The sequence below is a fragment of the Telmatherina bonti genome, assembly GCF_933228915.1.
Source record: "Telmatherina bonti genome assembly, chromosome: 1".
In the NCBI taxonomy this organism is placed as follows: Eukaryota; Metazoa; Chordata; class Actinopteri; order Atheriniformes; family Telmatherinidae; genus Telmatherina; species Telmatherina bonti.
This window is the reverse complement of record NC_136619.1, coordinates 43,611,355-43,637,115: the sequence shown is the minus strand read 5'-3', so window position 1 is coordinate 43,637,115 and position 25,761 is coordinate 43,611,355. Positions and strand designations below refer to the sequence as shown.

Here is a 25,761-nt window from a genome sequence, read left to right as displayed (position 1 = left end):
AGCAGGTGTGTGTGTGGAAAGGAGCAGGTGTGTGTGTGAGGAAAGGAGCAGGTGTGTGTGAGGAAAGGAGCAGGTGTGTGTGTGTGGAAAGGAGCAGGTGTGTGTGAGGAAAGGAGCAGGTGTGTGTGTGGAAAGGAGCAGGTGTGTGTGTGAGGAAAGGAGCAGGTGTGTGTGAGGAAAGGAGCAGGTGTGTGTGTGTGGAAAGGAGCAGGTGTGTGTGAGAGGAAAGGAGCAGGTGTGTGTGAGGAAAGGAGCAGGTGTGTGTGTGAGGAAAGGAGCAGGTGTGTGTGTGTGGAAAGGAGCAGGTGTGTGTGAGGAAAGGAGCAGGTGTGTGTGTGAGGAAAGGAGCAGGTGTGTGTGAGGAAAGGAGCAGGTGTGTGTGTGTGGAAAGGAGCAGGTGTGTGTGAGAGGAAAGGAGCAGGTGTGTGTGAGGAAAGGAGCAGGTGTGTGTGTGTGGAAAGGAGCAGGTGTGTGTGAGGAAAGGAGCAGGTGTGTGTGTGTGGAAAGGAGCAGGTGTGTGTGAGAGGAAAGGAGCAGGTGTGTGTGAGGAAAGGAGCAGGTGTGTGTGAGAGGAAAGGAGCAGGTGTGTGTGTGTGGAAAGGAGCAGGTGTGTGTGAGAGGAAAGGAGCAGGTGTGTGTGAGGAAAGGAGCAGGTGTGTGTGTGAGGAAAGGAGCAGGTGTGTGTGTGTGGAAAGGAGCAGGTGTGTGTGAGGAAAGGAGCAGGTGTGTGTGTGTGGAAAGGAGCAGGTGTGTGTGTGAGGAAAGGAGCAGGTGTGTGTGTGAGGAAAGGAGCAGGTGTGTGTGAGAGGAAAGGAGCAGGTGTGTGTGTGTGGAAAGGAGCAGGTGTGTGTGAGGAAAGGAGCAGGTGTGTGTGTGTGGAAAGGAGCAGGTGTGTGTGTGTGTGGAAAGGAGCAGGTGTGTGTGAGAGGAAAGGAGCAGGTGTGTGTGAGAGGAAAGGAGCAGGTGTGTGTGAGGAAAGGAGCAGGTGTGTGTGAGGAAAGGAGCAGGTGTGTGTGTGTGGAAAGGAGCAGGTGTGTGTGTGAGGAAAGGAGCAGGTGTGTGTGAGGAAAGGAGCAGGTGTGTGTGTGTGGAAAGGAGCAGGTGTGTGTGTGGAAAGGAGCAGGTGTGTGTGAGGAAAGGAGCAGGTGTGTGTGTGAGGAAAGGAGCAGGTGTGTGTGTGGAAAGGAGCAGGTGTGTGTGAGGAAAGGAGCAGGTGTGTGTGAGGAAAGGAGCAGGTGTGTGTGAGGAAAGGAGCAGGTGTGTGTGTGGAAAGGAGCAGGTGTGTGTGAGGAAAGGAGCAGGTGTGTGTGAGGAAAGGAGCAGGTGTGTGTGTGAGGAAAGGAGCAGGTGTGTGTGAGGAAAGGAGCAGGTGTGTGTGTGTGGAAAGGAGCAGGTGTGTGTGTGGAAAGGAGCAGGTGTGTGTGAGGAAAGGAGCAGGTGTGTGTGTGAGGAAAGGAGCAGGTGTGTGTGTGAGGAAAGGAGCAGGTGTGTGTGAGGAAAGGAGCAGGTGTGTGTGTGTGGAAAGGAGCAGGTGTGTGTGTGGAAAGGAGCAGGTGTGTGTGTGAGGAAAGGAGCAGGTGTGTGTGAGGAAAGGAGCAGGTGTGTGTGAGGAAAGGAGCAGGTGTGTGTGTGTGAGGAAAGGAGCAGGTGTGTGTGTGTGGAAAGGAGCAGGTGTGTGTGAGGAAAGGAGCAGGTGTGTGTGTGAGGAAAGGAGCAGGTGTGTGTGAGGAAAGGAGCAGGTGTGTGTGTGAGGAAAGGAGCAGGTGTGTGTGTGTGGAAAGGAGCAGGTGTGTGTGTGTGGAAAGGAGCAGGTGTGTGTGAGGAAAGGAGCAGGTGTGTGTGTGTGAGGAAAGGAGCAGGTGTGTGTGTGAGGAAAGGAGCAGGTGTGTGTGTGTGGAAAGGAGCAGGTGTGTGTGTGAGGAAAGGAGCAGGTGTGTGTGAGGAAAGGAGCAGGTGTGTGTGTGTGAGGAAAGGAGCAGGTGTGTGTGTGTGGAAAGGAGCAGGTGTGTGTGAGGAAAGGAGCAGGTGTGTGTGTGTGGAAAGGAGCAGGTGTGTGTGTGGAAAGGAGCAGGTGTGTGTGTGAGGAAAGGAGCAGGTGTGTGTGTGGAAAGGAGCAGGTGTGTGTGTGTGGAAAGGAGCAGGTGTGTGTGTGGAAAGGAGCAGGTGTGTGTGAGGAAAGGAGCAGGTGTGTGTGTGAGGAAAGGAGCAGGTGTGTGTGTGAGGAAAGGAGCAGGTGTGTGTGAGGAAAGGAGCAGGTGTGTGTGTGTGGAAAGGAGCAGGTGTGTGTGTGGAAAGGAGCAGGTGTGTGTGTGAGGAAAGGAGCAGGTGTGTGTGAGGAAAGGAGCAGGTGTGTGTGAGGAAAGGAGCAGGTGTGTGTGTGTGAGGAAAGGAGCAGGTGTGTGTGTGTGGAAAGGAGCAGGTGTGTGTGAGGAAAGGAGCAGGTGTGTGTGTGTGAGGAAAGGAGCAGGTGTGTGTGTGAGGAAAGGAGCAGGTGTGTGTGTGAGGAAAGGAGCAGGTGTGTGTGTGTGGAAAGGAGCAGGTGTGTGTGTGAGGAAAGGAGCAGGTGTGTGTGAGGAAAGGAGCAGGTGTGTGTGTGTGAGGAAAGGAGCAGGTGTGTGTGTGTGGAAAGGAGCAGGTGTGTGTGAGGAAAGGAGCAGGTGTGTGTGAGAGGAAAGGAGCAGGTGTGTGTGTGTGGAAAGGAGCAGGTGTGTGTGTGAGGAAAGGAGCAGGTGTGTGTGTGAGGAAAGGAGCAGGTGTGTGTGAGAGGAAAGGAGCAGGTGTGTGTGAGGAAAGGAGCAGGTGTGTGTGAGAGGAAAGGAGCAGGTGTGTGTGTGTGGAAAGGAGCAGGTGTGTGTGTGAGGAAAGGAGCAGGTGTGTGTGTGAGGAAAGGAGCAGGTGTGTGTGAGAGGAAAGGAGCAGGTGTGTGTGAGGAAAGGAGCAGGTGTGTGTGAGAGGAAAGGAGCAGGTGTGTGTGTGTGGAAAGGAGCAGGTGTGTGTGTGTGGAAAGGAGCAGGTGTGTGTGTGAGGAAAGGAGCAGGTGTGTGTGAGAGGAAAGGAGCAGGTGTGTGTGTGTGTGGAAAGGAGCAGGTGTGTGTGAGAGGAAAGGAGCAGGTGTGTGTGTGTGTGGAAAGGAGCAGGTGTGTGTGAGAGGAAAGGAGCAGGTGTGTGTGTGTGGAAAGGAGCAGGTGTGTGTGTGTGGAAAGGAGCAGGTGTGTGTGAGAGGAAAGGAGCAGGTGTGTGTGTGTGTGGAAAGGAGCAGGTGTGTGTGTGGAAAGGAGCAGGTGTGTGTGTGTGAGGAAAGGAGCAGGTGTGTGTGTGAGGAAAGGAGCAGGTGTGTGTGTGAGGAAAGGAGCAGGTGTGTGTGTGAGGAAAGGAGCAGGTGTGTGTGAGAGGAAAGGAGCAGGTGTGTGTGAGGAAAGGAGCAGGTGTGTGTGTGTGAGGAAAGGAGCAGGTGTGTGTGTGTGAGGAAAGGAGCAGGTGTGTGTGTGTGTGTGGAAAGGAGCAGGTGTGTGTGTGTGGAAAGGAGCAGGTGTGTGTGTGAGGAAAGGAGCAGGTGTGTGTGTGTGGAAAGGAGCAGGTGTGTGTGTGAGGAAAGGAGCAGGTGTGTGTGTGAGGAAAGGAGCAGGTGTGTGTGAGAGGAAAGGAGCAGGTGTGTGTGAGGAAAGGAGCAGGTGTGTGTGTGTGAGGAAAGGAGCAGGTGTGTGTGTGTGAGGAAAGGAGCAGGTGTGTGTGTGTGTGTGGAAAGGAGCAGGTGTGTGTGTGTGGAAAGGAGCAGGTGTGTGTGTGAGGAAAGGAGCAGGTGTGTGTGTGAGGAAAGGAGCAGGTGTGTGTGAGAGGAAAGGAGCAGGTGTGTGTGTGAGGAAAGGAGCAGGTGTGTGTGTGGAAAGGAGCAGGTGTGTGTGTGGAAAGGAGAAGGTGTGTGTGTGGAAAGGAGCAGGTGTGTGTGTGAGGAAAGGAGCAGGTGTGTGTGTGGAAAGGAGCAGGTGTGTGTGAGGAAAGGAGCAGGTGTGTGTGTGGAAAGGAGCAGGTGTGTGTGTGAGGAAAGGAGCAGGTGTGTGTGAGAGGAAAGGAGCAGGTGTGTGTGTGAGGAAAGGAGCAGGTGTGTGTGAGAGGAAAGGAGCAGGTGTGTGTGAGAGGAAAGGAGCAGGTGTGTGTGTGAGGAAAGGAGCAGGTGTGTGTGTGTGGAAAGGAGCAGGTGTGTGTGAGGAAAGGAGCAGGTGTGTGTGTGGAAAGGAGCAGGTGTGTGTGTGAGGAAAGGAGCAGGTGTGTGTGTGGAAAGGAGCAGGTGTGTGTGTGGAAAGGAGCAGGTGTGTGTGTGAGGAAAGGAGCAGGTGTGTGTGTGGAAAGGAGCAGGTGTGTGTGTGGAAAGGAGCAGGTGTGTGTGTGGAAAGGAGCAGGTGTGTGTGTGGAAAGGAGCAGGTGTGTGTGTGAGGAAAGGAGCAGGTGTGTGTGTGAGGAAAGGAGCAGGTGTGTGTGTGGAAAGGAGCAGGTGTGTGTGTGGAAAGGAGCAGGTGTGTGTGTGTGGAAAGGAGCAGGTGTGTGTGTGAGGAAAGGAGCAGGTGTGTGTGTGGAAAGGAGCAGGTGTGTGTGTGGAAAGGAGCAGGTGTGTGTGTGGAAAGGAGCAGGTGTGTGTGTGGAAAGGAGCAGGTGTGTGTGAGGAAAGGAGCAGGTGTGTGTGTGGAAAGGAGCAGGTGTGTGTGTGGAAAGGAGCAGGTGTGTGTGAGGAAAGGAGCAGGTGTGTGTGTGGAAAGGAGCAGGTGTGTGTGTGAGGAAAGGAGCAGGTGTGTGTGTGGAAAGGAGCAGGTGTGTGTGTGGAAAGGAGCAGGTGTGTGTGTGGAAAGGAGCAGGTGTGTGTGTGGAAAGGAGCAGGTGTGTGTGTGGAAAGGAGCAGGTGTGTGTGTGACCTCCTGCTTGGCCTCGGCGATGGCTTTATCCAGCATGGAGGGGAAATCCTGGACCTGCCTCTTCAGACTGTTGTAGTCTGATGTCAGAGTTCTCAGAGCCGGCTGGAGGCTCAGCAGGTTCATCCGCACACCTGAACACATCATCATCATCATCATCATCATCATCATCATCATCATCATCATCATCGTCGTCTCTGGTCAACATCTCAGCAGCTCTCAGGAAGCCGCGACACACCTGCCAGGTTCTCGTGCACGGCCTTCATCTCGCTCTCGGCCCGGATAAACGCCTCCTCGATGACACGGTTCTTCTCCTCCTCCAGGTTCTGCATCTCCGCCTCCAGCTGGCCCTGAGCTCGCTCCATCTCCCCTTCATAGACCAGGATCTGGAGGAGGACAGGAGGACTCAGAACCGGGTTCTGATGGTTCTGTCCTTCCCCACCGGGCCCACATCCCAGTTTCAGGTGGACAAAGATCTACGTCAACGAGCCTGAGAACCAGTTTCTGGGTCTGAAAACAGCTCATTCTGGGTCTGTAGACCCAACAGAACCAGCTCCGGGTCTAAAACCACTGATGGATCAATTTCTGCTCGATCAGGGGGTGGCGGTAAAGATCACAGAGCAATAAACTGGAGTTTGCACCGCGGTCCGATTAGCCAGTGATGGCTAACGCCGATTCATCCACATTTCCAGCTAATGTTAGCAATGCTAATGTTAGCAATGCTAGGTATCACATAGCATCACGCCGCCTATACGAGCTGACGTCTCATCGCGCCGCCATCTTGGATGGGTCTCCCATGCGCCTCCAATGCATTTATTTATAAGGTGTAGGTCCAACCACGACAAGAACTCCACGGATTTTTACCTGTTTTTCCTCACAGTTTGGTTTGTTACAAAGGGCATAAGGTAGCTACAATACAAATAAATGTATAAATGAATTTGATACTATGAATGAATTTGTCGTGGAATTTATCCGATGAGAAATAAATCTATAAATCAACTGTTTTCTTTTCAATTTATTGGCCATGTACAGATGTTGCGGGCGAGAGGTCTGGAGAGCTCTGCCTCTGCTCAGGGTGCTACAGTGTTCTTTAAGCAGACACAAACAACCTTTGCCTGGCAGCACGAGTCAAAACAACTGCTAGCTTGGAGATAACAACAGTCAAAGCTGAAACAGGCCTTGAACAGAACACTTAGTTTTATGCATGAATCTACTAAAGCAAGCTTACTGAACTACTCTAAATATGCAGAATATATATCTTGTACTACTTAAAAGAAACTTAATAAATGAGTAACATTAAAACTACACTATACGCATAATTCCACCACACCTGTTTACTTGTTTATTGATGTATTTCAATTTATCTATTTTTATCTGGTCAAATAAATTATTATTCAACCTTGTGAAATGTAATTCCACATGATCTGCTTTCAGTATTTCGCCGGTTATTGCAACCGTATGCTGAACAAAATACAGGAATAGTTGCTTTCTCTTGACTACAGTTGACTCTTTCTTTTATTTACATTTATTAATTTATCAATATAAAGATAGAGTTGCACCAAGTCTGAAATAAAGTATTGTATTAAAACTGTACAATTCAGAAGTTACCAAGAAAAACACTCTGAGAGCACAAACCTCCACCAAGGTCTTTAAAAAGTTCCTGGATCCAAACGGTGATCCGGATCAGCACCAAGATTAAATCCCTTCTTCCTTTTCATGTTTCCAACAAGTTCTGAAAATCTCATGAAAATCTGTCCAGAACTTTTTAAGTTATCTTGAACACAAACAGATAAAGTGGTAAAAACATGATCTCCTTGGAGGAGGTAATCATGCTACCATGTAAAACTCTCTTTGTGAAGCATCAATATCATATTTTTCATAAACACCTCATAGAAGTAAAATTGATCATTTAGGAGATTATTCACTGTGTTTATTATTTATAAACCAGTTAAGTAGAAAAGTGTTTTGTTTGTGTGTAATATATACGCGTTGTTCCACAGAAAACAGTTATGTGGGGAAACTACGTTGATCTGCAGCAAGACTTGAAATCAGAGACCCATCCAATATGGCGGTGACCCATCCAATATGGTGGTGACCCATCCAATATGCCGGTGACCCATCCAATATGCCGGTGACCCATCCAATATGGCGGTGACCCATCCAATATGCCGATGACCCATCCAATATGCCGGTGACCCATCCAATATGGCGGTGACCCATCCAATATGCCGGTGACCCATCCAATATGGTGGTGACCCATCCAATATGGCGGTGACCCATCCAATATGCCGATGACCCATCCAATATGCCGGTGACCCATCCAATATGCCGGTGACCCATCCAATATGTGGCAACGCCGGTTCACTATCCAACACACGAGGTGTCTGTGTGTAGAAGATGTCTATGGGTGTCTAAAATATCCAACACCTAACCCATCTGAAGACGACACACACACACACACACACACACACACACACACACACACACACACACACACACACAAGGAGCAGGATACACAGGAAGTCCTAATTTACGCTGAGATCATCGGCCGAAAACACCAATTTATTGATCAATATCTAGACGTGCATGTTTTTCTGTTCCTATAATCAATACTAACATTTAATGATCCTTTAAAGTAGTTTACTGGTTTAATACGTTTAAAAGTGACTTGTAGCAGAACCAATGACCAGTTTCCTCCCAGTACCCTGGTCTGCCTCACCAGTTCCTGGTCTCTGAGGTCAACTTGGCTGAAGGTTCTTCATCATCATCATCATCATCATTCTGTGTGAATTCAGCCGTGATGTCAGGATGAAGGTTTGAAACTGGGAGAGTCACTGGGAAATTTTGTATCACAGACTGGGACAGAGTGTGACTAGGTAGAAAGTTTCCCAGTAAAACCAGTAAGCCCAGTCGTTGTTTGGAGTTTTAGGTAAAACCTGCAGACAGAATTCGGGGCTAAAATTCCCCATTTGGTGGTTTTTATCTGGGAACTTTGATCTGGTTGTCTTGGCAACACTCGCTGTGACCTCACAGGGAAGGGGGAGGGGCCAACCTTGGACAAATGGCGAACCGCCTCGCCGTTGCCCCCGGCGACAGCCCTGGCGAGGACGTCGCAGAGACGGCCCCGATCGGCGAGCAGCTGCAGTGAGCGCGTGCAGACAGGAGAAAGTGGCGAGTTAAACCAGGATGCTGATAGGAGGTGTGAGGTCCCGGACGACCCACCCCGTCTGGTTCTGACCCGGAAGCAGAACCTACCTGGGTCCGGAGCTGAGTGCAGGTCCGCTGCGACTCGTGCAGCTGCGCCTCCAGCTCCCGCAGCAGCTGCCTCTGAACGGCGAGCTGCTCCGTCAGGGCGCCGTTCTTCGCCTGCGTCTCCGCCAGAGAGGCCGCCGTCTGGGCTGAGTCCTGCAGAACAAAGACCGGTTAGAGGTGTCAAACTCCAGTCCTGGAGGGCGCTGTCCGCCAGGCGGTTGTTGTTTCCCTCCTCCAACACAGCTGATTCACATCAAGAGGATCCAGCAGCTTCTTATGGATTCCGGTCAGGTGTGTTGGAGCAGGGAGACAATGTCTAGAGACATTTAGAACGTCTCCATCGTGGGAACTGGCCCACGTCGGAGCGGCGCTTCCCCACCTGGACACGGGGGGGCGCCACCAGCTGCTGGGCGAGCTGCTCCTCGCGCTCCTGCAGGCGGAGGCGGAGTTTCTGCTCGGCCTCGGCGTGTCTCCGCCGGGACTCGTCCAGCTGTCTCCGGCTGTCCTCCAGCTGCCGGTGGAGCGCCTCCACCCTGGAGCTTTTCTCCAGCAGCTCCTCCTCCAGCTCGGCCAGCCGCCGCTCCCTCTGCTGGGCCTGGCCCTCCCGGCGGGACGCCTCCGGCCGCAGGGCCTCGGCATCCTGTGGGACAGAGTCCAGAGGGTCAGGGGGGGGTTCTGGAAAGCAGGTTCTGGTTCTGCTCAGTCTGAATGTGCCGACCTGGCTGCAGAACTTTGCAGCAGCATCCAGCTTCTGGAGCTCTGAACACCTGCATGACTTCAGCTCCTGCTTCAGACGCTCGTTCTCCACCAGCAGCAGCTCCAGCTGCTTCTCCAGGTCCGTCGCCCCCTGCAGGTCAGGAGGACACACGTCTAAAACCTTGTCATGTTCACGCCTGCTCCTCATCACGCTCCTCAGCTGATTCACACAAATCCTGCAGGTCTGTAAGTCGGCAACGTGAAATAAAGATTCCGTCTGAAATACGAGGAATGACGTTATAAATCCTCACCAGTTCAGAGCGAAGTCTCTCCACCTCCTGAGTCTGATCCGACAGCTTCTCCTCCAGCTCCTCCACCTGCAGGAGACGCCACTGCTGAAAGTATCGTCTCCACATGATGCATAACACACAACATGTAGTGTTTATTCAGAGACTGTAGATGGTAAATCCACCATTATTTATCACATCTTCATCACCATCACTACCATGTTGCTAAGAGACCTCTATTTCCACCTGGACATGATGATGAAGACACTTCCTGTCAGACTTTCCACCAATCAGAGAGCTTAAACTGACGGTAACGTCCAATCAGGAGCAGCCAAAGATCAACAAGTGATGAGAAAAGCAGGAAAATAATGATCCTCTATGGCTGGAATAAAGCCAGGAAGACGTTTGGGATGCAGCTGAGGTGGAGGTGCTGCAGTGAGGACAGCAGGTAGATAGTAGCAGGAAGACGTGTGTAGGCCTGTCATGATAACAAATTAATTGTCCCAGAAATGATTGTGATAGACAATAAAATCACGCTGAGCAATTATTGTTGTCATTTTGAGACAATTTTCAACTAAAATAAAATAATGCAAACACACCCTTTCAAAAATCAACGTGCTTTAACTTCTACAGAACATTTAGCTGGATGTGCAGACTAGACTCATTCCTTCCCCAGTCTGATGAAACATCAGGATTTCTCCTGGATTTCTCCTCTCCCTGAGCCGTCACCTTATCGTGGTGGAGGGGTTTGTGCGTCCCGAAGATCCTAGCAGCTATGTTGTCGGGGGCTTTATGCCCCTGGTAGGGTCACCCATGGCAAACAGGTGTCTAGGGGAGGGACCAGACCAAGCACGGCTCATACACCCCTATGATGACGACCAACCTGGGCATGAATGTTCCCTTGCCCGGACGCGGGTTACCGGGACCTCCCTCTGGAGCCAGGCCTGGAGGCGGGGTACGAGAGCGAGCGTCTGGTGGCCGGGCCTTCGCCCATGGGGCCCGGTCGGGCTCAGCCCGAAAGGGTTACATGGGCCCCACCTCCCGTGGGCTCACCATCTGCGGGAGGAGCCGTAGCGGTCGGGTGCAATGTGAGCTGGGCGGCAGCAAGGGGCGGGGACCCTGGCGGTCCGATCCCCGGCTGCAGAAGCTGGCTCTAGGGACGTGGAACGTCACCTCTCTGGTGGGGAAGGAGCCTGAGCTTGTGCGCGAGGTTGAGCGGTTCCGACTAGATATAGTTGGACTCACCTCGACGCATGGCCTGGGCTCTGGAACCAGTACCCTCGAGAGGGGCTGGACCTTCTTCCACTCTGGAGTTGCTCATGGTGAGAGGCGCCGAGCAGGTGTGGGCATTCTCATCAGCCCCCAGCTTGGTGCCTGCACGTTGGGGTTTACCCCGGTGGATGAAAGGGTAGTTTCCCTCCGCCTCCGGGTGGGGGGACGGGTCCTGACTGTTGTCTGTGCTTATGCACCGAACAGCAGTTCAGAGTACCCACCCTTTCTGGAGTCCTTGGAGGGAGTGCTGGAGGGTGCTCCTTCTGGGGACTCCATTGTTCTGCTGGGGGACTTCAATGCTCACGTGGGCAATGACAGTGAGACCTGGAGGGGAGTGATTGGGAGGCATGGTCCCCCCGCTCTGAACCCAAATGGTGTTTTGTTATTGGACTTCTGTGCTCGTCATGGATTGTCCATAACGAACACCATGTTCCAGCATAAGAGTGTCCATATGTACACCTGGCATCAGGACTTCCTGGGCCACAGTTCAATGATCGACTTTGTAGTCGTATCGTCGGACCTGCGGCCACATGCCTTGGACACTCGGGTGAAGAGGGGGGCGAAGCTGTCAACTGATCACCACCTGGTGGTGAGTTGGCTCAGATGGTGGGGGAGGAAGCCGGTCAGAGCTGGCAGGCCCAAACGTGTTGTGAGGGTCTGCTGGGAACGTCTGGCTGAGTCCCCTGTCAGAGCGAGCTTCAACTCCCACCTTCAGCAGAGCTTCGAACATGTCCCGAGTGAGGCGGGGGACATTGAGTCCGAATGGGCTGTGTTCCGTGCCTCTATTGCTGAGGCGGCCAGCCGGAGCTGTGGCTGCAAGGTCGTTGGTGCCTGTCGTGGCGGTAATCCCAGGACTCGTTGGTGGACACCAGCAGTGAGGGATGCCGTCAAGCTGAAGAAGGAGTCCTATCGGGCCTTCTTGGCCTGTGGGACTGGAGGCAGCTGATGGGTACCGACGGGCTAAGCGGCATGCGGCTTCGGCTGTTGCCGAGGCAAAAACTCGGGCATGGGAGGAGTTCGGCAAGGCCATGGAGAAAGACTTCCGGACGGCTTCGAGGAGATTCTGGTCCACCATCCGGCGGCTCAGGAGGGGGAAGCAGTACTCCATCAACACTGTGTACAGTGGAGGTGGGGAGCTGCTGACCTCAACTCGGGACGTGGGTCGGTGGAGGGAATACTTCGAAGACCTCCTCAATCCTACCAACACGTCTTCCGATGAGGAAGCAGAGCTGGTGGACTCAGGGGTGGACTCTCCTATCTCTGGGGCTGAAGTCGCTGAGGTGGTCAAAAAGCTCCTTGGCGGCAAGGCCCCGGGGGTGGATGAGATCCGCCCGGAGTTCCTTAAGGCTCTGGATGCTGTGGGGCTGTCCTGGCTGACACGCCTCTGCAGCATCGCGTGGACATCGGGGGCAGTACCGCTGGACTGGTAGACTGGGGTGGTGGTCCCCCTTTTTAAGAAGGGGGACCGGAGGGTGTGTTCCAATTACAGGGGAATCACACTCCTCAGCCTCCCTGGTAAGGTCTATTCAGGGGTCCTGGAGAGGAGGGTCCGCCGGGTAGTCGAATCCCGGATTGAGGAGGAGCAGTGTGGTTTTCGTCCTGGTCGCGGAACAGTGGACCAGCTCTATACCCTCTCTGGGGTCCTGGAGGGGGCATGGGAGTTTGCCCAACCAGTCTACATGTGCTTTGTGGACCTGGAGAAGGCGTTCGACCGTGTCCCCCGGGGGCTCCTGTGGGGGGTACTCCGGGAGTATGGGGTACCGGACCCCCTTGTACGAGCTGTCCGGTCCCTGTACGACAGGTGTCAGAGCTTGGTCCGCATTGCCGGTAGGTAGTCGGATTCGTTTCCGGTGAGGGTTGGACTCCGCCAAGGCTGCCCTTTATCACCGATTCTGTTCATAACTTATATGGACAGAATTTCTAGGCGCAGCCGAGGGGTTGATGGGATCCGACTTGGTGGCCTCAGGATTGGGTCCCTGCTTTTTGCGGATGACGTGGTCCTGTTGTCGGTCATCCGGGAGGAGATCAGAGTAGAGCCACTGCTCCTCCGCATCGAGAGAAACCAGTTGAGGTGGCTCGGGCATCTGGTCAGGATGCCTCCTGGACCTCCCTGGTGAGGTGTTCCAGGCACGTCCCTCTGGGAGGAGACCCCGGGGAAGACCCATGACACGCTGGAGGGATTATATCTCTCGGCTGGCCTGGGAACGCCTCGGGATCCCCCCGCAGAGTTGGCAAATGTGGCTGGGGAGAGGGAAGTCTGGGCTTCCCTGCTTAGGCTGCTGCCCCCGCGACCCGACCCCGGATAAGCGGCAGAAGATGGATGGATGGATGGATGGATGGATGGATGGATGGATTTCTCCTGGAGTTTAGGCGGCGTGGTTGTCTGGATCATCTGGTCTCTGAACACCATGTAACACTTACATAGAGTATGGTCGTCTACGGGACATGTTTGGACCTGACCAGAGGTGGAATGGTAAAATCCATCCATCTTCTGCCGCTTATCCGGGGTCGGGTCGCGGGGGCAGCAGCAGGGAAGCCCAGACTTCCCTCTCCCCAGACACATTTGCCAACTCTCCGGGGGGATCCCGAGGCGTTCCCATAATTTTTCTTATTGTGCAAATAGTTGACTTATTTCTTATTGCAACAGGCCTAGAAGTGTGTAAACATGGAAAAAGTGTGTGTGTTGCTGCAGCTGAGATTCTTGTAGATGCAGAAACCCAACGTGGAGCTTCGGGGAACTCCTCGTCTTCAGTGGATTTAAAATAATCAGAGTAGTTCATGTCTGAAGTAGAACAGAAACGTTGAGGTGCAGTTTTCTGGTTCTGCTGCGAGTTTTACTGATAAACTCATTCAGCTTCATAATCAATCAGCTGAGACTGAAGACATGTCTGCTGCTTTGGAGTTTTAAGGGTTAAACGTGTAAATCTGCGCGTCCAGGAGGACGTACCTGTGTCTGCAGCAGAGTAACAAGCTGCTCTTCTTCTGCACAGCTAGAACGCTCCACACCAGGCTGCAGCCGCCTCACACCTGCACAAGCACCACATGTCAGATACCTGCAGGGATCTACCTGCAGGAAACGCAGGACGAACCGCTCACCGATGGACGCTGGCTTCTCCGGCGGCACGTGGATGGGTCCGCCCGGCTTCTGCTGGACGGCGTGCTGCAGCTGCTGCACCAGCAGGTGGCGGGCCACTTCCTCAGAGCGAAGACGAGCCTGAAACTCACAAACCTTGTCCTGTAGGGTCTGGAGACACAGAGACAGTTTAAACAACCACGATGCTTCATGTGCGTCCTACAAGCTGTCTGGACCAGGTCTACGCCGAGACTACGTCTGTCGGAGAGGTGAGACTGAGACGGGAGCTACAGGTGGAACAAGTGAAGCTCTTTACGTTAGCAGGAGTCCAGCAGAACCAGGTGACTCTCTGCAGGTGGAGGCGATGTGGACAAAAAGGAGACAAGGACAGAAGAAAGACAATACTCAGAGACAACGTGGGGACCTGGATTCTCTGAACCTGAACCGTCTTGTCCTCGTCGGACCTCGCCTGCCCTCGTCGGACCTCGCCTGCCCTCGTCGGACCTCGCCTGTCCTCGTCGGACCTCGCCTGCCCTCGTCGGACCTCGCCTGCCCTCGTCGGACCTCGCCTGTCCTCGTCGGACCTCGCCTGCCCTCGTCGGACCTCGCCTGCCCTCGTCGGACCTCGCCTGCCCTCGTCGGACCTCGCCTGCCCTCGTCGGACCTCGCCTGTCCTCGTCGGACCTCGCCTGTCCTCGTCTGACCTCGCCTGTCCTCGTCTGACCTCGTCGGACCCCAGAAGGGCCACATCTCTTCCTGGTAAATATTTTCTATCCGTTGTAGAGTCCAGATGTCTGAATATGAGGCAGTATTTATTTACCGTTTATTTTTCCAGATGTGTAAACTGTCCAGGTGTGTGTTCGTCCAGTTAGTCAGTCACATAGACTGTATATAAAAGATGGGCGGAGCCTCCGTGACGTCACCCGTAGGTTTCTGAAGAGCTGAATTGAAGCTCAGTGGGCGGTTCCTAAAATGGCCATTGCGTGTCGTCTCACCCGGAAAATACAAATATGGGCAAAGAGGTGGAGCTGAGAGGGGGGCTGTGAGCGTCATGGTGGATGATTGACATCAAGCGAACTCCGAGCTTTCTGTAGCTAAGAGCTAACCGAGCTAATCCGGAGATAACAGGAGCTAATTAGCTAACGGAGGTAAGCGGGCTAAAGCTAAGTCATGTTGTTAACCGGCTAAAAACCGCAGTTGTTCTACGTTCTTCTGACTTGAAGCGGGAGATTGCGTACCTGTCCATCAAAAGGACACGCCCCTAAATATGCCGAACTTCGAGATTAAATTACTTTTAAACGGGCGAGTTAGAAAAAAATTCACTCCCCCCACAGTTGTCATGAATGTAAACCTATTAAACCTAAAATGTATTTTTGAACCAGGCTGTAAACATGTTTATTGTTACTGCTGTGAAGTTGGTCTTTTTAACATGGGAGTCTATGGGGATTTGCTCTGTTCTGCAGCCCCTAGTGGATGAAGGGGGAACTTTTAACCGCCGGAGGTTGCTGCTTGGTCAGTACTCTGTCTCTCACACACACACACACACACACACACACACACACGTTGCAGGCATCAGGTCACACAGTAAAAACAAACATTTGTAAACTCATCGATCCAGAAAAATCCACAAAGACTGCAGGACGTGACGACTCGAGGATGATCGCAGACTCTGTTGCCATGGAAACCAAACTTGTCAGACAAGTGAAACTAGCAGCACCACTTTGACCCAAAATGAAAACATCACACGGAACCGATGGAAAATGATATCGATTGATCGTTTTTAATTCCCCCCAAAACGGTAAATATGTCCTACAAAGTGATAAAACAACGCAGATACGTTCCTCCGCCTGCTGCTACGCTTCCAAATGAAACGTAGCCGTCGGCATCTTAGTTCCGCATGGCAGCTCCTTTCATGCCGTTTGGATCAGATCTGATCCGCTCTGCGACATTATGCAACACTTTACGGGAAAAACTTTGCTAAAAGCCTGAACACAATCTGCCCCCTGGTGGACAACTTGAGAATTACAAAAACGCGACACGTTAAACGTAGAAAATGTTATTTTGTTAATTCTTCCTTCGGATTAAAGAACCGAATATAGATTTCAGATTTTTATAAAAAAGGAATTTTCTTCTTGATTTGACCTTTAAAGGGCGCCGTAGGAAAGTGTGATCGGCCTGCAGCAGGGCGGGAAATGTTTAGCGTGACTGCTCGATGCTTCAGCTCGTCTGAGCCGCTTGTTGTTGTCGTTGCAACGTGCAGAACAACAATAAAATGGTAATGAGCTGCTAGGCTAACAAACAAAAAGATTATCCTCCTGCAGCATCAGCAGCCAAAGTGGCGCCATCGGATCGGCGTCTCCAGACCGAGCTGAAAGCCAATCGGCCAATCAGCTGTGATTTCCTGCCTTTACCTGGATGAGCAGCTGCTGGTTGGGCGCGTCGGTGGTCACAAGGGGGCGCTGTGGGAAGGGCACAGAGGGCAGAGACAGGAAGGAGCCTTCGTCATCATCACCATCACTCATCAGGAAGTCCACTGAGCTCGCTGCAACGAGAGGAGGCGTGACGGAGTCAGATCAGAACCCAGCAGGAACCAGCAAAACCAGCTTGTTCCAGTCGCTAAAACCTTCCACATGAACACAGCGGAATCCGTAATCCGTAACTGATCCCAGATTACCGAGGACCCAGACGGGAGAGGACCCGGATCCCGGTCCAGTTTCTGATACTGTTCCTCCATCAGAAAACCTGAAGTCCCTCGGATCACCATGGAAACCAGTTTGACCAGATAACAGCTGATAACAGCCGCCGACACATTAACCTGCTTACGGCGCGCGTGTGCGTGTGCGGTCACGTCTTATCGACCGGATTCTGAACTTCGTGGGAAAATCTGCTCAAACAGACTTAAAGCATTAAACACAGACGCACAGTTTTCCTTCTCTGCGAGGACGTGAAACAAACTGTTCAGAAGTCAATGATGAAACCATTTATTAATATAACAGATGTACAAAACTACTATCTTAAATATTAAACAAAATATAATTTATAGTGATTATAATATATAATAAAACTATGATATATAAAATATGAACATTTATTCTTTTTCAGAAATAAAATACATTTAACAAAAACAACAATTACAATCATAAACATGATTTCTAAAATAAAGGATTACTTAAACTGAATACATCAAATAAATATGTTCATTTTAAATACAATAATTTTAATATATAAAATATGAACTATAATAAATTTAAAATAGATTCATATCCGATGTCATCTGCAAAACTAAAAAAATAAAACTGATCAATTTTTAAATAAACTAATAAACTAATAAACTATTAATAAACCAATAAACTGATAATAAACTGATATAATGATCAGATCCCAGTAACAGCTGAAATGAGAGTCGCCGCCATGTTTAACAAGCAAAACGGAACAGCAGGATCCGGGAAAAGATCCGACCCAACCCATCAGAACTCTGGTCCGACCCGACCCGGCTCATCGGGACCATGGTCCGACCCAACCCGGCTCATCGGCAGCCTGGTCATACCCAACCCGGCACATCGGGACCCTGGTCCGACCCAACCCGGCCCATCGGGACCCTGGTCCGACCCAACCCGGCCCATCGGGACCCTGGTCCGACCCAACCCGGCCCATCGGCAGCCTGGTCATACCCAACCCGGTCCATCGGAACCATGGTCCGAGAAACCCGGTCCATCAGCAGCCTGGTCATACCCAACCCGGCCCATCGGGACCCTGGTCCAACCCAACCCGGCCCATCGGGACCATGGTCCGACAAACCCGGTCCATCGGGACCCTGGTCATACCCAACCCGGCCCATCGGGACCCTGGTCCAACCCAACCCGGTCCATCGGGACCATGGTCCGACAAACCCGGTCCATCGGGACCATGGTCCGACAAACCCGATACATCGGGACCCTGGTCCGACCCAACCCGGTCCATCGGGACCCTGGTCCGACAAACCCGGTCCATCGGGACCCTGGTCATACCCAACCCGGCCCATCGGCGGCCTGGTCCGACCCAACCCGGTCCATCGGGACCCTGGTCCGACCCAACCCGGTCCATCGGGACCCTGGTCATACCCAACCCGGTCCATCGGGACCCTGGTCATACCCAACCCGGCCCATCGGGACCCTGGTCCGACCCAACCCGGTCCATCAGGACCATGGTCCGACAAACCCGGTCCATCGGGACCCTGGTCATACCCAACCCGGCCCATCGGGACCCTGGTCCGACCCAACCCAACCCATCAGAACTCTGGTCCGACCCGACCCGGCTCATCGGGACCATGGTCCGACCCAACCCGGCTCATCGGCAGCCTGGTCATACCCAACCCGGCCCATCGGGACCCTGGTCCGACCCAACCCGGCCCATCGGGACCCTGGTCATACCCAACCCGGCCCATCGGCAGCCTGGTCCGACCCAACCCGGTCCATCGGGACCCTGGTCATACCCAACCCGGCCCATCGGGACCCTGGTCCGACCCAACCCGATCCATCGGGACCATGGTCCGACAAACCCGGCTCATCGGCAGCCTGGTCATACCCAACCCGGCCCATCGGGACCCTGGTCCAACCCAACCCGGCCCATCGGCAGCCTGGTCCGACCCAACCCGGTCCATCGGGACCCTGGTCATACCCAACCCGGCCCATCGGGACCCTGGTCCGACCCAACCCGATCCATCGGGACCATGGTCCGACAAACCCGGCTCATCGGCAGCCTGGTCATACCCAACCCGGCCCATCGGGACCCTGGTCCAACCCAACCCGGTCCATCGGGACCATGGTCCGACAAACCCGATACATCGGGACCCTGGTCCGACCCAACCTGTTCCATCGGGACCCTGGTCCGACCCAACCCGGTCCATCGGGACCCTGGTCATACCCAACCCGGCCCATCGGGACCCTGGTCCGACCCAACCCGGTCCATCAGGACCATGGTCCGACAAACCCGGTCCATCGGGACCCTGGTCATACCCAACCCGGCCCATCGGGACCCTGGTCCGACCCAACCCGGTCCATCGGAACCATGGTCCGACAAACCCGGTCAATCGGGACCCTGGTCATACCCAACCCGGCCCATCGGGACCCTGGTCCGACCCAACCCGGCCCATCGGGACCCTGGTCCGACCCAACCCGGCCCATCGGGACCCTGGTCCGACCCAACCCGGCCCATCGGCAGCCTGGTCATACCCAACCCGGTCCATCGGAACCATGGTCCGAGAAACCCGGTCCATCAGCAGCCTGGTCATACCCAACCCGGCCCATCGGGACCCTGGTCCAACCCAACCCGGCCCATCGGGACCATGGTCCGACAAACCCGGTCCATCGGGACCCTGGTCATACCTAACCCGGCCCATCGGGACCCTGGTCCAACCCAACCCGGTCCATCGGGACCATGGTCCGACAAACCCGGTCCATCGGGACCATGGTCCGACAAACCCGATACATCGGGACCCTGGTCCGACCCAACCCGGTCCATCGGGACCCTGGTCCGACAAACCCGGTCCATCGGGACCCTGGTCATACCCAACCCGGCCCATCGGCGGCCTGGTCCGACCCAACCCGGTCCATCGGGACCCTGGTCCGACCCAACCCGGTCCATCGGGACCCTGGTCATACCCAACCCGGTCCATCGGGACCCTGGTCATACCCAACCCGGCCCATCGGGACCCTGGTCCGACCCAACCCGGTCCATCAGGACCATGGTCCGACAAACCCGGTCCATCGGGACCCTGGTCATACCCAACCCGGCCCATCGGGACCCTGGTCCGACCCAACCCAACCCATCAGAACTCTGGTCCGACCCGACCCGGCTCATCGGGACCATGGTCCGACCCAACCCGGCTCATCGGCAGCCTGGTCATACCCAACCCGGCCCATCGGGACCCTGGTCCGACCCAACCCGGCCCATCGGGACCCTGGTCATACCCAACCCGGCCCATCGGCAGCCTGGTCCGACCCAACCCGGTCCATCGGGACCCTGGTCATACCCAACCCGGCCCATCGGGACCCTGGTCCGACCCAACCCGATCCATCGGGACCATGGTCCGACAAACCCGGCTCATCGGCAGCCTGGTCATACCCAACCCGGCCCATCGGGACCCTGGTCCAACCCAACCCGGTCCATCGGGACCATGGTCCGACAAACCCGATACATCGGGACCCTGGTCCGACCCAACCTGTTCCATCGGGACCCTGGTCCGACCCAACCCGGTCCATCGGGACCCTGGTCATACCCAACCCGGCCCATCGGGACCCTGGTCCGACCCAACCCGGTCCATCAGGACCATGGTCCGACAAACCCGGTCCATCGGGACCCTGGTCATACCCAACCCGGCCCATCGGGACCCTGGTCCGACCCAACCCGGTCCATCGGAACCATGGTCCGACAAACCCGGTCAATCGGGACCCTGGTCATACCCAACCCGGCCCATCGGGACCCTGGTCCGACCCAACCCGGTCCATCGGAACCATGGTCCGACAAACCCGGTCCATCGGGACCCTGGTCATACCCAACCCGGCCCATCGGCAGCCTGGTCCGACCCAACCCGGTCCATCGGGACCCTGGTCCGACCCAACGCGGTCCATCGGGACCATGGTCCGACAAACCCGGTCCATCGGGACCCTGGTCATACCCAACCCGGCCCATCAGGACCCTGGTCCAACCCAACCCGGTCCATCGGGACCATGGTCCGACAAACCCGATACATCGGGACCCTGGTCCGACCCAACCCGGTCCATCAGGACCATGGTCCGACAAACCCGGTCCATCGGGACCCTGGTCATACCCAACCCGGCCCATCGGGACCCTGGACCGACCCAACCCGGTCCATCGGAACCATGGTCCGACAAACCCGGTCAATCGGGACCCTGGTCATACCCAACCCGGCCCATCGGGACCCTGGTCCGACCCAACCCGGTCCATCGGAACCATGGTCCGACAAACCCGGTCCATCGGGACCCTGGTCATACCCAACCCGGCCCATCGGCAGCCTGGTCCGACCCAACCCGGTCCATCAGGACCCTGGTCCGACCCAACCCGGCTCATCGGGACCCTGGTCATACCCAACCCGGCCCATCGGGACCATGGTCATACCCAACCCGGCCCATCGGGACCATGGTCATACCCAACCCGGCCCATCGGGACCATGGTCCGACCCAACCCGGCCCATCGGGACCATGGTCCGACCCAACCCGGCTCATCGGGACCCTGGTCATACCCAACCCGGCCCATCGGGATCCTGGTCCGACCCAACCCGGTCCATCGGAACCATGGTCCGACAAACCCGGTCCATCGGGACCCTGGTCATACCCAACCCGGCCCATCGGCAGCCTGGTCCGACCCAACCCGGTCCATCAGGACCCTGGTCCGACCCAACCCGGCTCATCGGGACCCTGGTCATACCCAACCCGGCCCATCGGGACCATGGTCATACCCAACCCGGCCCATCGGGACCATGGTCCGACCCAACCCGGCCCATCGGGACCATGGTCCGACCCAACCCGGCTCATCGGGACCCTGGTCATACCCAACCCGGCCCATCGGGATCCTGGTCCGACCCAACCCGGTCCATCGGAACCATGGTCCGACAAACCCGGTCCATCGGGACCCTGGTCATACCCAACCCGGCCCATCGGCAGCCTGGTCCGACCCAACCCGGTCCATCAGGACCCTGGTCCGACCCAACCCGGCTCATCGGGACCCTGGTCATACCCAACCCGGCCCATCGGGACCCTGGTCATACCCAACCCGGCCCATCGGGACCATGGTCCGACCCAACCCGGCCCATCGGGACCATGGTCCGACCCAACCCGGCTCATCGGGACCCTGGTCATACCCAACCCGGCCCATCGGGATCCTGGTCCGACCCAACCCGGTCCATCGGAACCATGGTCCGACAAACCCGGTCCATCGGGACCCTGGTCATACCCAACCCGGCCCATCGGCAGCCTGGTCCGACCCAACCCGGTCCATCAGGACCATGGTCCGACCCAACCCGGCCCATCGGGACCATGGTCCGACCCAACCCGGCTCATCGGGACCCTGGTCATACCCAACCCGGCCCATCGGGATCCTGGTCCGACCCAACCCGGTCCATCGGAACCATGGTCCGACAAACCCGGTCCATCGGGACCCTGGTCATACCCAACCCGGCCCATCGGGACCATGGTCCGACCCAACCCGGCCCATCGGGACCATGGTCCGACCCAACCCGGTCCATCGGGATCCTGGTCCGTCCCAACCCGGCCCATCGGGATCCTGGTCCGTCCCAACCCGGTCCATCAGAACCACCGTTTGACACTGCAGCTCTTGTCTGTTTTATCTGTTAAAACAGACAAGAGCTCTTATTCTGACCTTTAGGAACTAAGCAGCTGATTGGTCGGATGTTGTAGCAGAGGAATTTGGATGCATACTGGTTGTTCTGACTGGACCTATTGGGGTTGAATCGGACCTTCAGATACGAGGACGATGATGAATGAGTGCAGCGAGGTCACGTAAACGATCGGATCAGCGATCCGAGCTCTCAGCGCTGGAATTCTGTCCCACAGAGGAAGACTGAACAGGGACAAAAGCTCCACTGTTTGTCCACCTGACCCTGATCCCGGAGAGACGGATCAGCTGACGGACGCGCAGCACAAACCAAACATAAAACAACATTCTCAACTCACCTGTCCGTCTCCGGCTCTCCGTTCATTGGCTCAGGTGTGACTCACCTGCTGCTCGCTCGGCTGTCAGAGAAAAATGCAGCCACGCTGGAGTTTCCAGCCCCTCCCACCTACGGCGTCTGACTCACCGTCCAATGACAGGTCCTTCTTCCAGAGCTCCTGCAGGCAGGGGGCGTGGCCAATGTCCCAGGTTTTTCTTGTGCTGAACATGACCGCCGGGCTGAGCAGAGCGCTGGACCGCTGGACCGGCTGGAGACAGACAGACGGAGACAAGTCAGACAGGAATTCAGCTGTTTGACAGGACAGCGCCTCCAGGTGGCTGTCTGCAGTATAGGACATAAGCCCCGCCCATTATACACAAACCCCGCCCATCCACGCAAGCCACTCCCCCTCCGCTTGAGCCTGCGACCACATTTATTATTAAACCAAGAAATGTAAAATAGTTTGGAATTAACGTGTAAATTTCCTACGGAAGCTTCGGATCGAACCATACGACCTGCACGCCATGCAGTTCCACCAGCTGATCACCAGGGGGCGGGGCCGCCCCAAACAACCACTGACCATGAAGGAAGAAGAATTTAATCCTCTTCAGTGATTGGCCAGCACTGAGAATGTCTCATTCGCCAGTAAACAAAGAACAACCAGCATGTCACCCCCAGTAAGACCAGCAGGACGCAGCCGGATGTCCACCATGCTGGTCTCCAGAGCAGAGAACCAGACCCGGAACCCCCGATTTCATCTGGACCACAGTTCGCTGCTTTCAGGTTGGTGTCTGTGACCTCAGAGCAGGCAGGAGGCTACTGAGCATGTGCAGAAGCCACAAACCTGTTGGACTCATGTTCAGAACGAGAACCGGGTCGCCTGGATCATCTAAGTCCAGTTCTTCTAAAAACCTTCATGAAGTGAAACCAGGACAAGGTCTGACCTGACGTCTCGGTCCTCCCATCCCACCAGCCCGTCTCTTACCGGTCCACAGCGAGTCCTCCTCTCTGCAGGATGGACGCCATGCTGCCGGTCCAGCCAGCTCTTATTGATCAGCGTTCCCACCCAGCCCAGCATGCCGCTGTCCACCCATCCAACCAGAGACCCGCCACCAGTCCGGGAACACGCAGACCCGCCGGCCTGGAGTCCAGTGACCCACCTGCAGCCTGCTGCGGGATTACAAACACCTGATCCTGAGCCAGTCAGGATGAACGCAGGTGGACGTAATCCGTTAATCCAGACAGCAGATGGTCCTTAACCCTCCACTGACCACAGAAACCAGTTCAGACCAGGGCAATACCTGAATAAGGTACTTTCACTGCAGGACTCCACCAATAATACCCATACTACCACCTACCACAACCTACGACTACTACCACCACCACCACCTACTACTACCACCTACCACCACCTACGACTACTACCACCACCACCACCTACCACCACCACCTACTACTACTACCACCACCACCACCTACCACCACCACCTACTACTACCAACACCACCACCACCACCTACTACTACCACCACCACCACCACCTACTACTACCACCTACCACCACCTACGACTACTACCACCACCACCACCTACCACCACCACCTACTACTACTACCACCACCACCACCTACCACCACCACCTACTACTACCAACACCACCACCACCACCTACTACTACCAACACCACCACCACCACCTACTACTACCACCTACCACCACCTACGACTACTACCACCACCACCACCTACCACCACCACCTACTACTACTACCACCACCACCACCTACCACCACCACCTACTACTACCAACACCACCACCACCACCTACTACTACCACCACCACCACCACCTACTACTACTACCACCAACTACAACTACCACCACCACCTACTACTACTACCACCAACTACAACTACCACCACCACCTACTACTACCACCACCACCACCACCTACTACTACTACTACTACTACCACCAACTACAACTACCACCACCACCACCACCACCACCTACTACTACTACCACCACCACCACCACCTACCACCACCTACTACTACTACTACCACCACCACCAACTACAACTACCACCACCACCACCACCACCACCTACTACTACTACCACCACCACCACCACCTACCACCACCTACTACTACTACCACCACCACCTACTACTACTACTACCACCACCTACTACTACTACTACCACCACCACCTACCACTACTACCACCAACTACAACTACCACCACCACCTACTACTACTACCACCAACTACAACTACCACCACCACCTACTACTACTACCACCAACTACAACTACCACCACCACCTACTACTACTACCACCACCACCTACTACTACTACTACCACCAACTACAACTACCACCACCACCACTACCACCACCTACTACTACTACCACCACCACCACCTACTACTACTACCACCACCACCTACCACCACCTACTACTACTACTACCACCACCACCTACCACCACCACCACCTACTACTACTACTACCACCACCTACCACCACCACCTACTACTACTACCACCACCACCACCTACAACTACTACCACCACCACCACCTACAACTACTACCACCACCACCACCTACTACTACTACCACCAACTACAACTACCACCACCACCTACAACTACTACCACCACCACCACCACCTACTACTACTACCACCACCAACTACTACCACCACCACCTACAACTACTACCACCACCACCACCACCTACTACTACCACCACCACCACCACCTACTACTACCACCACCACCACCTACAACTACTACCACCACCACCACCTACTACTACTACCACCAACTACAACTACCACCACCACCTACTACTACTACCACCACCACCACCACCTACTACTACCATCTACCACCACCACCACCTACCACCACCACCACCTACCACCACCTACTACTACCGCCTGGTCGTCCACTACTACTGCCTGTACTATTACTACTAGTATTACTGCTAGTCATAGTAATGAGCATTAAAGTGAATAAATGAAATAAGATGAAACGAAGCAGAAACACTTCAGAACAATACGCAAAAACATTAAAAAGAATAAATAATTAAAAATTTAAAGAAAAGGAAAAATGTCATTTAAAATAGAAATGAAATGTATTCAATTAAAAAATAAATGTCTCAATAAAATGTATTTAAATTAAACTGAAAACACAACAAAAGATAAAAATAAAATCATTAGCTGAAGTTTAAAACTGGGACGTAAAGCCAGTTTCCCTTCCTGGCCGTTCTGCGTTCAGCCGGATCTAAAACAGACTTTTCTCAACAAGAACCGACCTTCATCCGTCCCATCTGACTCTGTGAAAACAGACGAGCCTCCAGATGAAGACTGTTCCAGTTCCTCGTTTCTCTCATCGAGTCAGGAACCAGGACCTGCAGGACCGTGTGCAGATCCTGGTTCCTGAGTTGCAAAGTTCTCTGCAGAATAAGCAGGGCCTGCTGCTCCACATCAAAGCCTGAACACGCCAACAGACACACACCGAGTGTTAAACATGGCAGCTCTGACTACCACAACAACAACCCACTGCTACAACAACCACCAAAACAACAAGCGCCACAACAACC

The 25,761-nt window shown here is 54.6% G+C and overlaps 1 protein-coding gene across 1 annotated transcript in view; it reads right to left on the bottom strand.

Moving 5' to 3' along the window:
* LOC306774778 (uncharacterized protein) overlaps nucleotides 1-25,761 on the bottom strand; it is a gene marked incomplete at its 5' end in the record, with an annotated part of 61,080 nt that overhangs the window by 10,006 nt on the left and 25,313 nt on the right. The window contains 10 exons of the mRNA XM_079264947.1: nucleotides 4,905-5,035; nucleotides 5,140-5,287; nucleotides 7,954-8,040; nucleotides 8,157-8,306; nucleotides 8,512-9,000; nucleotides 9,161-9,226; nucleotides 13,356-13,435; nucleotides 13,505-13,652; nucleotides 15,893-16,023; nucleotides 22,297-22,417. Coding sequence (XP_079121073.1) covers nucleotides 4,905-5,035; nucleotides 5,140-5,287; nucleotides 7,954-8,040; nucleotides 8,157-8,306; nucleotides 8,512-9,000; nucleotides 9,161-9,226; nucleotides 13,356-13,435; nucleotides 13,505-13,652; nucleotides 15,893-16,023; nucleotides 22,297-22,417 — 1,551 coding nt within the window. The remainder of the gene's footprint in view (nucleotides 1-4,904; nucleotides 5,036-5,139; nucleotides 5,288-7,953; nucleotides 8,041-8,156; nucleotides 8,307-8,511; nucleotides 9,001-9,160; nucleotides 9,227-13,355; nucleotides 13,436-13,504; nucleotides 13,653-15,892; nucleotides 16,024-22,296; nucleotides 22,418-25,761) is intronic.